The 18600-nt window shown below is 42.7% G+C and overlaps 1 protein-coding gene across 1 annotated transcript; it reads left to right on the top strand.

The window, feature by feature from the left end:
- Positions 1-7477: 7477 nt before the first annotated feature.
- LOC128519269 (uncharacterized) lies at positions 7478-9123 on the top strand. Its single transcript, XM_053492939.1, has 2 exons — positions 7478-8409; positions 8512-9123. Exons 1-2 carry the CDS (start codon positions 7679-7681, stop codon positions 8597-8599), a joined length of 819 nt encoding a protein of 272 aa, XP_053348914.1. The 5' UTR covers positions 7478-7678; the 3' UTR covers positions 8600-9123.
- The last annotated feature ends 9477 nt before the right edge of the window (positions 9124-18600 follow it).

An 18600-nucleotide genomic window follows, 5' to 3' on the forward strand; every position in this document is an offset into this window, starting at 1 on the left:
GGCTCTAAAAACCGCTAGGACCGAGCATCTTAGCCAACTGATAGCAAGAAACCAAAACAATCCCAAGTTCTTATTTAGTACAGTAGCCCGCCTAACAAAACCTAAGATCCCTGCAGAGAGTACTCCACAACATTTTAGTAGTGAAGATTTTATGGACTTCTTTAATGAAAAAATCAATAGCATAAGGAAGAAAATAACAGAGCTTCAACCTCTAATAGCTCCTCATGATCTAGTTCAGCCTAGAGCTTCACATTTAGATTTTCAGTGCTTTACAGGTATAGGACAGGAAGAGCTGTATAAACTTATCACCTCAGCTAAATCAACAACGTGCCTGTTAGACCCAATACCAACCAGATTTTTAAAAGAAGTGATGCTTACAGTTGGAGAGCCACTTCTAAACATTATTAATTCTTCATTATATCTAGGTCACGTCCCTAAACCTTTGAAGCTGGCAGTTATTAAGCCGCTTCTTAAAAAATCTAATTTGGACGCGAATGAAATAACAAATTATAGACCGATTTCAAACCTTCCGTTCATATCAAAAATATTAGAAAAAGTAGTATCAGCTCAAATATGCACATTCTTGCAGGAAAACAACATCCTAGAAGAATTTCAGTCAGGTTTCAGGCCCCATCATAGTACAGAAACTGCACTAGTTAAGATTGCAAACGACTTGTTTTTAGCTTCAGACCAAGGCTGCATCTCAATACTAGTCTTACTTGATCTAAGTGCTGCATTCGACACCATAGATCATAATATTCTCATAGATCGCCTACAAAATCATATAGGTATTCAGGGGCAGGCATTAAAATGGTTTAGATCATACCTGTCTGATCGATACCATTTTGTAGATCTAAATGGAGTACCGTCTGATGTAATGCCAGCGAAATATGGGGTCCCACAAGGGTCAGTTTTAGGACCTCTCCTGTTCTCAATTTACATGCTTCCCCTGGGAAACATCATTAGAAGGCATGGGATTAGTTTCCATTGTTATGCTGATGATACCCAATTATACATCTCAACAAAACCAGATGAAATACCCAAGTTGTCTAGATTAACAGAGTGTGTCCAGGACATAAAAGATTGGATGACCAATAACTTTCTTTTACTAAATTCAGATAAGACAGAGATATTGCTCATCGGCCCAAAAACCAGCACACAACAGCTTTCACAATTCAGCCTGCGTTTAGAAGGATGTACTGTTACTACCAGCTCAACAGTAAATGATTTGGGCGTGATATTAGACAGTAACTTGTCTTTTGAAAATCATATTTCCAATATCACAAAAACAGCCTTTTTCCATCTTAGAAATATTGCCAAACTTAGGAGTATCCTATCTGTATCTGAGGCAGAAAAGCTAGTTCATGCATTCATGACCTCCAGACTGGACTATTGTAATGCATTACTAGGTGGTTGTCCTGCATCCTCAATAAACAAGCTACAGTTAGTCCAAAATGCAGCCGCCAGGGTTCTCACTAGATCCAGAAAATATGATCATATAACACCTATATTATAATCCCTGCACTGGCTACCTGTTCAATTTAGAATTAATTACAAAATAGTACTACTTACATACAAGGCTTTAAATGGTTTAGCTCCCACATACCTAACCAGTCTTTTGATACGCTATAATCCACCACGTCCCTTAAGATCACAAAACTCCGGACTTCTGGTAATTCCCAGAATTTTAAAATCTACAAAAGGGGGCAGGGCATTTTCATATTTGGCTCCAAAGCTTTGGAATAGCCTTCCAGACACTGTTCGGGGAGCAGACACGGTTTCCCAATTCAAAAGTAGACTCAAGACTCATCTCTTCAATCTGGCATACGCGTAACTCATCCCATAACCTCATACTCCAGTACACCTATCCTGAATGGCAACTACGCTAATTCTCTCCATCTTTTCTGTATTTTTCTACCCATCCCGAGGCATCTGGAGATTGTGCCAGCTTTAGTAGACAAAGGCCAACCCTGCGAGGTTTCTAAGGCATCTTGAGAAGGACCTGCTCCAGCTAGATTCTGCTTTATGATGGCTGGAGCTACCATCCTGCTCCTGTGCTTCCGGTGATCCAGACCCCATCTGTCCTCTGCACCTACTGCTGAACTGAATCTACACAACTTCTGTTATATTGAACTTTCACCTGCACAACACACATGATGTTATTTCTATCTGTTATCACCCAGATAAGGATGGGTTCCCTGTTGAGTCTGGTTTCTCTCAAGGTTTCTTCCTATTGCCATCTCAGGGAGTTTTTCCTTGCCACTGTCGCCGTCACCCTTGGCTTGCTCATCAGAGACATTTCATTTATCATTCATTCATTTCATTATTATCTAGACACATTTTTCTCACACATACACACTTCCAAACATTTTCTTTTCTTTTCTTTTCTAGAAAATCTTAAAAATTTTTTTGGTGAAGCTGCTTTGAGACAATGACCATTGTTAAAAGCGCTATATAAATAAAATTTAATTGAATTGAATTGAATTTGGATTTTGCAATGCCCCCGCCGCCTTTCAAAGCTTCATTAATGACGTTCTTCAAGACATGCTGGGGCGGTGGGCATTTGCCTACCTGGACGACAAATTAATCTACTCACGGACAGTTGAAGAACACATCCAACATGTCAGGGCAGTCCTAAAGAGACTGCTCGCCCATCAACGCGAATTTCTATCGTCGCTTCATCCGGGACTACAGTACAGTTGCAGCACCCCTAACTGCCCTGACACGCCCATTATCTCATCCCTTCCACCTCAACTCTAGTGCCATCTCCGCCTTCCATGAACTATGTCATCGTTTCACCACCGCTCCAATCCTTATCCACCCAGACGTCAACAAACCATTCGTTGTGGAGGTGGGCGCCGGAGCTGTTCTCTCCCAGCGAGGTCCAGACCAGAAGCTACACTCCTGTGGCTTCTTCTCCAAAAAATTTGATTCCACTCAACAGCGATACGGGGTAGGGGACCGCGAGCTGTTGTCCATAAAGTGGGCATTGGAGGAATGGCGACACTGGCTCCAGGATGCCAGCGAGCCTTTCATCGTCTAGACCGACCACCAAAATCTGATTACCATTCAAAACATCAAACAGCTCAACCCGAGGCAGGCGCGGTGGGCTGTTTTTTGAACATTATAATTTCTATCTGTCTTACCGCCCGGGGTCCATAAACACCAATGCCGACGCCCTCTCCAGACAACACGACGGGGACACCACCCGGGCGGAACCCGCGCCTGTCTTCCCTCTGTCGAAAATCATTGCACCTCTCCAGTGGGATATAGAAACGAGAGTCCGCCAGGCACAGACCACGGAGACCGAACCGGCAGGTGTGCAGCCTGGACGACACTACGTGCCCCCAGCAGTCAGGAGCGACGTTCTGGAATGGGGCCACTCCTTACCCCTCTCTGGACACCCCGGCATTAAACGCACCCTTCAATTTATCCAACGCACTTTCTGGTGGCCCTCCATGATCCGGGACGTCGACGAGTTCGTCCAGGCGTGCCCAGTGTGCGCCAGGGGAAAAGACCACCAATCAGCCGACACCTGGAGAGCTCCAACCACTTCCAGTTCCTCGTTGGCCCTGGACGCACATTGCTGTCGACTTCATCACGGGCCTGCCGGTTTCAGAAGGAAAGACAACCATCATGACCATCGTAGATCGGTTCTCCAAATCTGTGCATCTGGTGGCTCTCTCCGGACTCCCGTCAGCTAAAGACACAGCCGAGCTGATTCTAGAGCATGTAGTCCGCCTGCATGGGTTCCCAAAAGACATCGTCTCGGACAGGGGGCCCCAGTTCACTGCCAGGTTCTGGAAGGCCTTCTGCCGTCCAGCGAACTTCAGTGAACCAACCAACAACTGGAGGGCTATCTGAGATGTTTCGTCACCGATCGTCAGGGCTCCTGGGCCCGCTACCTCATATGGGCTGAATTATCTCATAACCTTCATGTGTCATCTGCCACAAATCTCAGTCCATTTGAGGTATGCCACGGTTTCCAGCCTTCGATGTTCGAACATCAAGAACCGGAAGTTGATATACCGTCGGCCCAACAGTTGGTTCGCAGGTGTCGACAGCTGTGGAGACAGGCCAATCAAGCCATCTGATGAGCTAACCACCAATATACCACCCAACATCGCCGTCGACACCCACCTGGACGAATGTATAACGTAGGTGACAAAGTATGGCTGTCTACCAAAAATCTTCATCTCCACACAGAGTCAAAGAAGGTATCACCTAGGTTTATCGGTCCTTACCGCATCACGCTCCGCATCAACCCTGTCACCTACCGGCTCCAGCTGCCTGCGGCGCTCCGAATTCATCCTGTTTTCCACACCTCTCAGTTGAAACCCTTCACCACCTCTTCTATGGTTACACCCCCCCCCCTTCTCCTCCTCCCCGAATCATCGACGGTGGCCCTGCCTACACCATACGTCGGATCCTCGATTCTCTTCCTGCTCAGCACTTCTTACAATTTTCTTGCATAAATCCAATATGGTTACAACAACGTATTTGCTGTATCTTTATATATTGTACTTCCAGTCATGGCTGTGTTAGATTACAGTCAAAAGCTTGTGTTTTCTGAAACTTCCGCAACTTGCCAGCTTTTACCATGCATAATAATCATGCAACTACGCATTTATGGAATGACGTCACACAACAACTTATGATTTTAAGTGAATGCTTAACTAATAAAATTTAAATAAACACAAAAAAAAAGAATCATAAAAATGAAATATGGCTCTTACAGGGACTGTACACAATATTGCACATATATTTATTGACAGAATGATGTTTAACTGTTCATGAGGTAACGACTGTCCATGCAGTAAACAAAAAGAAAAGTATTAAGTCCAAGTATTAAGTCTGATTTAATTGCTGTCATTAATAATTTTTATTTTTTTTTTAAATATATTTAATGTTTTGCTGGGGAAATAAAATTTGGGCAGAGACGTCCACTCTGTCTTGTTAATTAATCTAACCCCCCCGCCCCACACACACACACACACACAGTTTTGCCAACAGCGCACATAGTGTGACAAACTTACACCTATCGTGAATGAAAGGTGAGAAGGAATTCCGCAGAATCTTCTGACCAAGTGCTTGCTCTAAAGGACTATACTCGACAAGAATATAGAGAATAGGAATTATATTTATAATAAGATAAGTAATTAAATAATAAAATTATATCAAATAAGGACTTTACCTAAAAGCCAGACCGACTAAATTTCTCATTTACTGCTAAAGAAGTTAAATATGCGTATACTTTAGATACATAGGTTACATTTACATAAAGGTACAATTGCAAGTAAATTACAAACTGCATGTAATGTTGAAAAATATAAAACAGTATTACTATTATTACACACTATTATTTTCTGTTCCAATTTAAAGATGCCCATGCGTGTGTGCAAACAGATGAAGTATAACAAATAATTTAAAAGTAAAAGTGAATAATCTTTAATAAAGTTAACCTAATACAATATTGTTTCCAATGCTGAAGCAAACATGATTTTGTTTTAGTCTATTTACTACACAGCTAAATAATTTGTTGATGGTGTGGGGGGAGAGCGGGCTATTTTGAGTGCAAAAATGAACACGTTTTATTTTAAATATCACACAAACATAATAAAACTCGACCTTAATCCAATCTAGTGGATTTTTTTTAACTAATGTGTATGAAGGCTGCTGTCCCGCACGCACCCGACTTTGCAACCAATCTGAAGCGCTGCTATTTTAATGTTATGACTTTAAATAGCTTTTGTTTTTTGTTTTTTACAATACAACCTCACAATATAAAGTTATGATATTAAAAATGGAAAATATTACAGTAAATATGATTTCCACAAGTTTACTTTATTAGTTTTTTTTTTTAATGCGCCTGAGAACTGCCTCCTAAAACATAAGTGCCACCTACTGGTTTGAGACATGGCGTCTCTTGAAATCTCGCGCACTGCCGCGAGTCGCCATGAGATTCCTGTCCCTCTGACGCGCATTTTTTACTGCCCTATCTGTAAAGCGTTTGCCGTGTTCTTAGCGCTGTACGAGCTCAGGAAAGCGGACATTACTAATGTGTTGTCATGTAAATCATACAAAATGAGTTTATAATAATTTTTTCTGGATGAAAATGTGAAAAATATGTATTTTTTTCAACATGTTTGCCAGAATGCATGAATGTTATGAAAATTATCATTCCTTTTTCTTTTATAGTGATTATGCTGAGATAAAGCGTTTGCTGTGTTCTTAGCGCTGTACAAGCTCAGGAAAGCGGTTTTCTCACAAATCTAATTCATCGGCATGTAAAACATGGAAAACGAGTTTCTATTTAGTGTGTGTGTGTGTGTGTAAATGATCATTCTTTTGACTTATAGGCTGCTGATGCTGAGATAAAGCGTGTGTGTTTATTAGTCCAGTCCCTTTTTGTTAAGGAGATGAATGGCTTGTGAAAAGAAGCTTGTGCACAGTCTGAATGTGGGTGCCCGAACGCTTCGGTACCTTTTTCCAGGTGGCAGGAGGGTTAGAAGTGACTGTGATGGGTGTGAAATGGCACAATTCTCAAACCAGACAGTGATGCAGCTGCTCAGGATGCTCTTGATAGTCCCTCTATAGAAAGTTGTAAGGATCGGTGGTGGAAGCTAGGCATTTCTAAGCCTTCTTTAGGAAGAGAAGACATTTTTGGGCTTTCTTGTGCAAGGAGCTGGTGTTGAGGGACCAGCTGAGGTTCTCCTCCAGGTTGTTGTCTCTACACCATCCGTTAGCCTCTGTACTTCCTCTCCATATGCTGACCTGTTGTTCTTGCTGATGAGACCCACCACAGTCGTGTCATCAGCAAACTTGATGATGTGGTTGGAACTGTGTCGCTTACAGTCATAAGTCAGCAGGGGACTAGGCCACAGTACTCAGTGTGGTGGTGTGATAGGTGCAGACTGAGGGCTTCCAATCAGAAAGCCCAGGATCCAGTTACAGAGGGAGGCGTTCAGGCCCAACGGGTTCAGCTTCCTGGTCAGGTGGGTTCAAGATGGTGCCAGTGAGGTCGGCTCCGACCACCTTTTCTTTGTTTTTGTTTTTTAAGTTTGTTTTTAGCATTTTAAAACCAGTTAAATTACCACCATTGAGTAAATTAGTTATGATGGAGACACCCTTGTTTCTATTGGTGTACAATGTACTCACAATTTGCCGTTTTTAACTCCGGATCCGAGCTGACTGAGTGAGATCCTGAGGGAGAACAATGGACGCGACGTGAAGCGGCGGCCACAAGGGAAACGAGTCTGTGTCAGGAACAGGCTGAGAGCCCGTGCACACCGCACACCTCTGCCTAGCATCCTGCTCGCCAACGTCCAGTCACTTGAGAATGAGCTTGATGACCTCAGGGTCAGGATAAAGTTCCAGAGAGACATTCGGGACTGCAATTTCCTCTGCTTCACCGAGACATGGCTGAACCCAGCGGTGCCGGACCACGCCATTCAGCCGGCCGAGTTCTTAACAGATAAGTATTTCATACTACCTTATAATATATTCACTCGAAACGCGTGTTATATCGTTTTCGTATAAGTTTATATCGTATAAGTTTTAATAGTTTTGCAGCACACCGCTTCTAGCCGGCTTTTCATTAGCATCGCTAGCCCGTTAGCCCGGCTATCACAAGTTTGTTTACGCTCTTTCGCACCGGTTATTTCTATTTTTAGACACCATGTCGGTTGGGTCTCTGCCCCTGTGTGCAGGTGAGGAGACATTGGAGCTGCACTCGGTAGACTTGGAGATGGAGGCCGTGGAGAAGCTGATCCGCGACCTACAGGTGAAGCTGGCCCGGCTACAGCAGCGGAAAGCCACGCTGGAATCGTCGCGGACCGACGCTCACCTGTCCCAGGTAAATTCTCGGCATGAGAATTCTCCGACAACCTCTACTCCGCGTGCTTCTCTGCCCAGGTCCAACGCCCCGAGGACGCAGCCCGCCCAGCTTTCCTTCACCCCGGCGCCGGGATACCACGAGGCCTGGAAACTTCAGCAGCGGAAGACGCGCGCCAAGCCCCGGGCGAGGACCTCTCCTCCTCCGCCACCACCCGTCTTCGAGATCTCAACCCGAAACCGCTTCGCTCCTCTCCGTGAGACGGCACACGACGCGCTGGTCATCGGAGACTCCATTGTCCGGCACGTGCGTGCTACCACAGCTAAAGGTAAGGCGTACACGCGCTGTTTACCTGGTGCACGTGTTCTTGATGTTGCTGCACAGGTGCCTGCGGCCCTGAGGAAGAACATTCGAGCTGTGGTTCTCCATGCTGGCACCAACGACATCAGGCTGAGGCAGACGGAGATCCTAAAGAAGGACTTCAGGAGCCTGGTTGAGAAGGTCCGCAGCACATCACCCACGACAAAGATCGTCGTATCTGGACCACTTCCGACATTTCAGAGAGGAATCGAGAGGTTCAGTAGATTATTTGCCTTCAATGAATGGTTACAATCTTGGTGTCAACAACAGAGATTACCCTTTGTTGATAACTGGAATGTTTTCTGGGAGCGTCCTAGGCTCTACCGCACAGATGGCCTGCACCCTAGCAGAGCTGGAGCAGCGGTCCTCTCTGACAACATCTCCAGGACATTACGAACCATCTGACTTGCGGTAAGTCATACCTCAGATTCTTTAGATACCAGCCACAATACAACTCACCATACTAATAGACGCACACACATAGCTTGTACTATAGAAACTGTGTCTATTCCCCGATTAGAGAGAAAAAAGAATAAATTCGTTAAATCCAGCCGAAACAATCTGGTAACCATTAAACCAGAAAAAGCCCAAATAAGTAATCGAAGTCTACCTCTAAAGTTTGGACTTCTCAACATTAGATCCCTTACGCTAAACCAACCGTCTGCTAGCTGCATAGAGTCGTCACTCAGGGTTCACTCTATTGAGACTGTGTCTGTTCCCCGAGCTAAAAACAAATTTAGAAAGACTCAGAAAGTCTGTTTTAGTAATTTAATTAGCATAAAGACCACAAACTTGGATCAGACTGAATGCGCAGCCGGCACCTCTGATCTGAAGCTAGGACTGTTAAATATTAGATCTCTCGCATCTAAAGCAGTTATAGTTAATAAAATTATCACAGATCAGGAGTTTGATATACTCTGTTTAACAGAAACCTGGATTAAACAGGACGAGTATGTAGCTCTAAATGAAGCTAGTCCTCCTGGATACAGCTACATACACCAGCCTCGGTTAACTGGTAGAGGAGGAGGCGTCGCAGTTATTCACAATGATAATTTGACTATTGTACAAAAACACGGACACAAATTTAATTCATTTGAAATTCTTTATAGTAACATAAGTGTATTTAACTATATTAAGTCAGCTCAGTCGATCCCGCTAATTGTCATTTACAGACCTCCAGGGCCGTACTCGGAATTTCTTAGTGAATTTGCAGATTTCCTCTCAAACCTAGTCATTTCTGTAGACAAAGTGTTAATTGCTGGAGATTTTAATATTCATTTTGAAAACCCAGAAGACCCTCTGAGAACTGCATTTATGTCTATACTGGACTCGGTAGGAGTAAATCAGTGTGTAGTAGGACCCACTCATAAAGCAGGTCACACTTTAGATTTAATAATATTATTTGGATTAAGTATAAGAAATTTATTCACAATACCACTATCTGAAGTTATCTCAGATCACTATCTTGTCTCATTGCAAGTGTGTCACAATAATAATGTACACACAGCGCCGCGCTACCGTATGAAACGTACATTCACATCAACTACCAAACAGAGTTTTATCAGTAATCTCCCAGAGTTCCCAACTTCGATTAGATCACCGTCTGACCCCACAGAACTCGATCAGGCGACTGAATATTTAGAGTCGACATTTCGCTATACCCTAGATAATGTAGCTCCAGCCAAAAGAAAAATTATTAGAGATAAAAAACTTGCTCCCTGGTATAACGATCACACGCGCACTTTAAAACAGACCGCTCGGAAATTAGAACGTAAATGGCGTCAAACTAAATTACTAGTATTTCAAATAGCATGGAAGGAGAGCATCCTGAACTATAGAAAAGCTCTTAGTGTAGCTAGATCAACATATCTCTCCACTCTTATAGAAGAAAATAAAAATAATCCTAGATTCTTATTTAATGCTGTAGCCAAATTAACCAGAAATAAGACCACTGCAGAAATCTCCACAACAACATCATGCAATAGTGAGGACTTCATGAACTTTTTTAATAATAAAATTGTAAATATTAGGCATAAAATTGAGGTTTTAAAACCGAACAATGTAATTGATGCAGATGTTAATCTAGCCATGTCAGACCAGAACCTAGAATACTTTACTCCCCTTGAAGAGAATGAACTAATTTCACTCATCTCTTCTTCAAATTCATCAACCTGTATATTAGATCCTGTACCGACACATTTTCTTAAACAGATAGTACCAGCAATAATAGAACCCCTGTTGAGAATAATTAATTCTTCACTCAGCATTGGATATGTTCCAAAATCTTTTAAATTAGCAGTTATCAAACCAATAATTAAGAAACCTGACCTCGACCCCTGTCAGCTGTCCAGTTACAGACCAATATCAAACCTCCCCTTTATCTCTAAGATCCTGGAAAAGATAGTAGCGGAGCAGCTATGCTCATATATACATAGGAATGGCATACATGAACTGTATCAGTCAGGATTTAGGCCTCATCACAGTACAGAGACAGCGCTCGTTAAAGTAGTAAATGACTTTCTATTGGCCTCTGATCAGGGTTGTGTAACTATGCTTGTATTACTTGACCTCAGTGCAGCTTTTGACACTGTTGATCACGCTATTCTTCTTCACAGATTAGAAAATGTAGTGGGAATTAAGGGTACAGCCCTCTCCTGGCTCAGATCCTATCTGACCCATCGTTATCAATATGTAGACTTAAATGGTGATTATTCTGCATGTTCTCTAGTGGAGTTTGGCGTTCCGCAGGGTTCAGTTTTAGGTCCACTGCTTTTTTCCCTTTACATGCTTCCTCTGGGCAACATAATCCGTAAGCATGGTATTAGTTTTCATTGTTATGCTGATGATACACAGTTATATGTCTCAGCAAAACCTGATGAGAAAAAACAGCTTACTAAAATTGAGCAATGTGTGCAGGACATAAGAAATTGGATGCTAACTAACTTCCTTCTGCTAAATCCGGATAAGACAGAAGTTCTAGTCATAGGACCGCATACAGCTAGGAGTAAAATTTTAGATCATACCGTAACTTTAGATGGCCTTTCTGTTCCATCAAACGCAACAGTGAAAGACCTTGGTGTGATTATTGATTCCAGCCTTTCATTTGAAGCACATGTAGATAATATTACCAGGATAGCATTCTTTCACCTCAGAAATATTGCCAGAATAAGAAATTTATTGTCGCTAAACGACGCAGAAAAACTAGTTCATGCTTTTATCACCTCTAGGTTGGACTATTGTAATGCCCTACTGTCTGGTTGTTCAGCTAGATGCATAAATAAGCTTCAGCTAGTCCAGAATGCAGCAGCAAGAGTCCTCACTAGAACCAGAAGATATGAGCACATCACCCCTATCTTATCTTCACTCCATTGGCTCCCCGTGAAATTTCGCATTGATTTTAAAATACTACTCTTGACATATAAAGCATTAAATGGTCTCGCGCCGCAGTACCTGAGCGAACTGCTAGTGTCTTACGATCCGCCACGCCTACTTCGATCAAAGGATGCAGGCTGCTTGTCAGTACCGCGTATTATGAAAAATACAGCTGGGGGCAGAGCTTTTTCTTACAAAGCCCCAAAGTTATGGAATAGTCTTCCAAATAGTGTTCGGGACTCAGACACAGTCTCAGTGTTTAAGTCCAGGCTAAAAACCTATTTATTTAGCCGAGCATTTTTATAAATAGATTTGCCATAGGTAAAGGAGCAGATCTGGGGGACTCATGGACGTAGAGTATTATGGTGAACTGGTATGTTTGGATGCTGTCTTCCTCACTCTCATTGATCACTCAGGTTTGCTGACGGTGAAGGGATTGTTTGCTTTACATGTCAGGAAGCCCTCATGTTTGTGTTTCCTTCTGGCTCTCCCTTTTAGTTATGCTGTCATAGTTAGTCCTGCCGGAGTCTCTGCTTGCACGCTACAGTTAATATACATTCACATTATACATTGTGTGACTGTGACCATACCTAACTGCCATCTCTCCTCTTCTTCTCTTTCCCCCCCTCTTTCTTTTTCCTCTTTCCTCCTGTCCCCCCCTTTCACTCTTTCTCTCTCTCTCTGTCGAGCTACACATGTCGTTCCTGAGCTGCCAGTGATCCAGACTCCCTCTGCCCTCCGGACCTGTCTGACCCATCCTGGTGCCCCGCTTCTGGCTGAAGATCTCGTCACATGGATGCCCCGTGTGTCTCTCTGGGATGCGTCTGGTGTCTGGGAATGATTCTCTCTACCTAGAAAATGGTTCTGGCCTTGACTGGTGTTGGCAACTGTTTCTCTGGGGACTTGACAGTTCGATAGTTCATGACTGGAACTTCTTACAAGTCTACCTGGGTCTTCAATAACTACCTGGACTCCATATTAACATCAATTAACATCAGCTATTATAGCTGAACTGCCTCCCACCCTACACACTGTATAAATGCAGATCATTTACTGCTTTTTGTTTCACCCAAATGAGGATGGGTTCCCTGTTGAGTCTGGTTCCTCTCAAGGTTTCTTCCTCTTACCATCTCAGGGAGTTTTTCCTTGCCACTGTCGCCCTCGGCTTGCTCACCAGGGACAAACTGACCATTTTGATTCATACAAATTCACATTTCATACAAACCTAAATAATTCTTTTGACTATGTAAAGCTGCTTTGCGGCAATGAAAATTGCTAAAAGCGCTATACAAATAAAATTGAATTGAATTGAATTCTCGGTTCACCGCATGGACAGGAGACGGGACTCGGTGAAATTAAGGGAAGGCAGCGTGTGTTCAATGGTGAACAGCAGATGGTGCAACAGCGTGAGCGTTGTTCCTCTTACATGCTCCTGCACACCAAATCTGGAACTACTGTCCATAGGCCTGTCGCGATAGTCGATAAATCAATGAATCGCACGATAAAAAAAAAATGACCTCGATAATTTTTCCGGCTGCGATAATTTCATTTGCATACTTGTTTGTTATCCACGACTGAATGACAACTCTCGTTTCCTTAGCGTAGGAGAAGCAAACCCTCTTGTTAGTTGCATTGTCTTTTGTGTGGGGAGGCGGCGCTTGTCAGTCACATGGACTTTGTGTGGGAAGGCGGGAGTGCTTGAGGCGACTGCAGAGAAGAGCAAAAAGACGAGACGCAAGTTGTGACATGGAATTGGTTTCAAAGCCAAACGCGACAGCTGCCGAGTGGGAGCACTTCGGATTCAAACCGAATGACCGTGGTGAACCACTTAACATGAGCGAGCCGGTATGTCGCATTTGTTGTAAAACAGTATTGACTAAAACTGGTAACACAACAAACATGCACATGCACCTAAAACACAATCATCCGTTGCAGTTTTCCCAGATGGGAAAAAAAAAGCTACAACAGCTTTGTCTTCTCGACAGTGCACCATAACTGGGCCATTTAGTCGACAAACAAAGTACAAACAGGACAGTGCAAAATGGTGTGCACTCACCGACAGTGTAGTTCGCTTGATTGCTAAAGAGATGCTGCCATTTAGTATCGTCGAAAAGCCGGCATTTCGACGAATGCTGCAAACATTTGACAGCCAGTATGAATTGCCTGGGAGAACATACGTCTCACAAACGGCAATTCCACAACTGTACAACAGCATTAAAGATGACGAGATCAAAGACATCCAATTTTTCTCTGCCACTACAGATATGTGGTCAAGTTCAAACATGACCCCCTATATGAGCTTGACTATACACTATATAAGTGCTGACTGGAGCCTGCACTCCAAGTGTTTAGAGACCAGGTATGTCCCAGATAACCATACTGCTGACACCCTTGGAGAAAACCTGAAGTCTGCTGTAGCAGATTGGGGACTGGATGAGCACAAACTAGTTTGCATCACTACAGATAATGGTGCTAACATTGTTGCTGCAATAAGGGATCTTGGCTGGCCATGGCTCAATTGCTTTGGTCACAACCTCCATCTCGCTGTGTCCCATGGTCTGGACAGCAACAAAGATCGGACAGCGCGTGCCATAGGACTCTGTAAAGGTTTGGTCAACACATTCAACCTGAGCTGGCTTAAGAGGAGAGACCTGAGGAAGGCACAGAGTGAGGCTAATCTCCCCCAACACAGTCTAATACTGGTGAGTGGTGTTTAATTCATAGATAAAATATTTATATAATATTCTCATTTCGGTTCATTTTCCCGACCAACAACCGCCGCTCGTTATCCGATTTTTATCTGTTAATATTTTAAGATTATAATATTAAATTGGCATTAAGTAAAAAATAAAATTGACACGTGTCTGTGATCCGTTAAAAATAAAAATCACGGGTTTATTTTAACGTGCAAACGAAACATGCAGAAGAGATCAACAACAGAAGTTACAGAACCTGGATTCACATAAAATTCATGCACCTGCAGCATTTCTGACAGTGACAACAGAAAAAAAACAATAAAATAATATAAATAAAAAACATAAGATAGGCCTACAATAAATATATTTTATTAACTTAAATAATTACCAAATTATGATGACAAAAAGAAAACACTGAATCAATTTGAAGCTTTGAAAAAAAACGGCATTTTTTTCATCAAATAAAAATAGCAGGCCTACCTTAATCCACAGCTTGGATATATATATTACCATGCAGCACAAAAAGCAAAAAAAAACCTTTACCATAGTATTATAATCGGTCAAAATGTTTACTTTCGTTTAACGGTTAAATGGTCAATATGAGCATTACTAACAATAATGGACATGTAAAAAGAAGTTATTTTATTTAAGAATGTTGATAGACAAACTAATGAACAAGAACAATATTATCTTTCACACAGGATGTTGTCACACGATGGGGCACTAAGCAGAAGATGGTAGAGAGGGTGCTGGAGCAACTCCCAGCCATAAGACGTGTCCTGGTTGAAGACAAAAAACATAGCCACCTTAACCCAACCTGGCAGGATGTTGCTGTGTTGGAGTCTATCAACGCAGCAATGAAATCACTGGCTGACTTCACAGACATCATCTCAGGAGAAAAAAACGTCACGGTGTCCTCGGTTAAGCCTGTGTTGGAACTGATTAAAGACGACCTTCTCTCTCCAGGCCCTGATGACACTGCCCTGACAGCCAGTATTAAACAAAACATGTGCAGGGTACTGACTGAAAAATACAGCTCACCTGCAATCAATGTCCTACTTAGAAAGGCCACCATCTTGGATCCAAGGTATCATCGCAGCATGGAGGAGGCAGGTGCATTGGATGATGTCAAACATCAGCTTGTGCAAGAGCTACTGGACTTAGGACCAGAAGAAAGTGGAGAAGGTACAAGTGGTGAGAGCTGCAGCAAAGCCACTGGAGGAAACGAGGATGAACCTACTGCTGCCGCACTCACCAAGAAGAAGAGGCTGAGTGACCTTCTTCAAAACAGAAGAGCTTGTAATCTCAGTCAGGCCCAGGCTGCATTTCCAAAAAGAGTGCTGGCTGATGCAGAGCTGACTAAGTTCCTCCAAGAGGATGCAATTGATGCATCTTGTGATCCCTTGGTGTGGTGGCTTGACAATCAAAGAAGATATCCTTTGATGGCCAAGTTGGCCCAAAAATACATGTGCATTTGTGCTACAAGCACCAGCTCTGAGAGAATGTTTAGCACAGCTGGCAACATTGCTACTCCTGAGAGATCCTGCCTTAAGCCACACAAAGTCAACATGTTGGTATTTCTTGCACGGAATCTGCCATAAAATCACTCTCTCCCTCTCTCATCATTGGTGTACATAGACTGCAATTCACTTTTTTTTGCTGGAGAAATTATTTTTCAAAAGTTTTTTTGCATATGGCTTGAGGCTTTTTGTTTGTTTGTTTACAAAGGTCTTAACAGGCAGTTTTGCCTGTTATGGAATGCATCTTGAGCCTATTGTTTAATATTTTTTGAAGTGCAATTTTGTTTACATCCATTTTATTTATTGTTTTCGGTATTTATTCAAGTGCATTTTTTGTTAACAGAGACTGAGAGTCCATTGCTTTTATTGTTTTTGGTTGTTTTGTTCATTGTTATTGTGGATATTTAAAATGTTTTCCATTTTCAGTGTTAAATAGTCTAAAAATAAACGTTTTTGAATTTTGAAAGGCGTATGTGCATTATTATGCCATTATCATTATTCTAGATGAAAATGGTCTCAGATCGACAATATTATCGTTTATCGCGATAATTTCTTGGACAATTTATCGTCCAGCAAAATTTGTTATCGTGACAGGCCTAACTGTCCATCATGTGTTGTCTTTTTTTATCTACCTCAGGAGTTTACATCGGTCATAATCAGCACTGTTTATATTCCACCACAAGCGGACATGGACACTGCCTTATGCGAGCTGCATGAAGCACTCACACAGCATCAGACACAACACCGGGACGCCAAACTTTTATCAGCATATCACCTGCCCCACCAGGGGTGAAAGGACACTAGATCATTGTTATACAACAATGATATGGGGCAGGGGTAGCTCAGTGGTTAAGGCATTGGATTACGGTTCGGAAGATCCCAGGTTCAAACCCCACAACCACCAAGTTGCCGCTGTTGGGCCCTTGAGCAAGGCCCTTAACCCTTAACTGCTCAGATGTATAATGAGATAAAAATGTAAGTCGCTCTGGATAAGCCCAAATGTAAATGTAAATGTACAACGGTCAAGGACGGCTACAAGGCAGAATCTCGCCCTCCGTTTAGTAAATCCGAGCACGCAGCCATCTTCCTCGTGCCAAAATACAAACAAAGGCTCGGTCGGGAGGTCGTGCGCTGGACGGTGGCCGCGTTACAGACGCACTCGCTGGTGCAGATTGGGACATGTTCAGGAATAGCTCCGATGATAACGTCAGCGTGTTACGAGAGCGGTTGTGGGATTCATTGGGAAACTAGCAGATGATACTGTGGAGAAAAAGACTATCAGAACGTTTCCCAACCAGAAGCCGTGGGTGGATAAAACCATCCGGGACGCTCTGAGATCTCGCACCGCTGCCTACAACACGGGACTTGCGTCGGGGGACATAGAACCATACAAGGCTGCGTTGTATAACGTCTGGAAGGCAAGGAAAGAGGCGAAGCAGCGCTACGGGAGAAAACTAGAGTCACAGCTCCAACATAGTGACTCTAGGAGCCTGTGGAAGGGACTAAGAACAATTACGGATTATAAAGCAACAACATCAGGTATGACGAATGCGGACGCAAACGGCTGCAGACAGGAAGACCCTGCCAGCACCGGAAGCGCGTCCTCATCACCGAGCACGACGTGAGAAGAGCCTTCAAGAGAGTGAACATCAGGAAAGCAGCAGGACCAGACAGCATCTCGGGTCGTATCCTTAGAGCCTGCGCAGACCAGCAAGCACCTGTGTTCACTGAGATACAGATGTGGCCATTAAGATTGTGCGTGTTTTCCCGCGGGATGCCGCAATTTAGCGCGCGACGTGCCGCGACTTGCCGTGAGCAACATTCGGGAATTTAAATAAATGTGTTGTGCTTCACTGAATATCCGCCAGATGGCGCACGGAAGGACTTTATCTAAAAGCCGGACCAAGTACTGTACAACAAAGAACTGTGTATAATTACTTAGTCTAAAACAATATTGTTTCCAATGCTGAAGCAAACATGAATTTTATTTTGCTTTACAACAGATCTTTCATGATAAATGTGTGTATATGTGCTTCTTATTATTTTCATAATGATGAAATGAGATGCCCATATTCGTGCTTTAAAATTCTTAATAAGTTTCTTATATATATATTTGTAATGTTTTAACAGGAACAAAACAGTGAAAGACATGGCAATGTCTCGGTTTACATGGTGTTGAAATTAATTAAATTCCCTGATAGTAGGCTATCTGATAGTGTTAACTGCGAATGTCCTGATTTGTGAATATGCCAACATATCTTATTTAAAACGTAAAAATGTGTCGACATCATCAGAAAACATGAATGAACTATATATATTATATTATTAAGTAAATATTATTTTATGACCACGAACTTCTTCTGGCTTTTTATAATAATCATCATATTTGCTGTTTGTGTCCAGCATTTAATAATTAGTTAATCCAGTATTTAACCACGGCTGGAAATAATAGCTGAAATGTGATGTGATTGTGAATTCATGACTGAAACAAAGCTGTTTGTCTTTTGTAAAGTACTTTCACTTTACAAAAGACAGCGTTTTTATCAAAAGGTTGATAAACGCGTGTTGTACAGTATATACAACGCGACAGCGCGCGCAGTTACTCACTTCTCACCTTTCATGTAGGTCTGCTCGGACTAATTCGTTTTAAACCCCTTAAAAATGCGTGTGTATACAACTCAAAACCTCCATCAGTTATTAAAGATAGCATCTATTTAGAAAAAATGCTCCAGTGATTTCGGAGCTTCAGGAAATCTCCCGGCACTCTGCGCATAACACCGGGCCAACTCATGTCGGAAAGAATTTATAAACGTTTTCT

This window comes from Clarias gariepinus, chromosome 3 (genome assembly GCF_024256425.1).
Source record: "Clarias gariepinus isolate MV-2021 ecotype Netherlands chromosome 3, CGAR_prim_01v2, whole genome shotgun sequence".
Lineage (NCBI taxonomy): Eukaryota > Metazoa > Chordata > Actinopteri > Siluriformes > Clariidae > Clarias > Clarias gariepinus.

Excerpts from the sequence above, each read along its gene's own strand:
- LOC128519269 (XM_053492939.1), top strand. The coding sequence starts at position 7,679 with ATGTCGGTTGGGTCTCTGCCCCTGTGTGCAGGTGAGGAGACATTGGAG. Across the intron at positions 8,410-8,511 it reads TTTCAGAGAGGAATCGAGAG|GCTCTACCGCACAGATGGCC; the intron begins GTTCAGTAGATT and ends GGAGCGTCCTAG.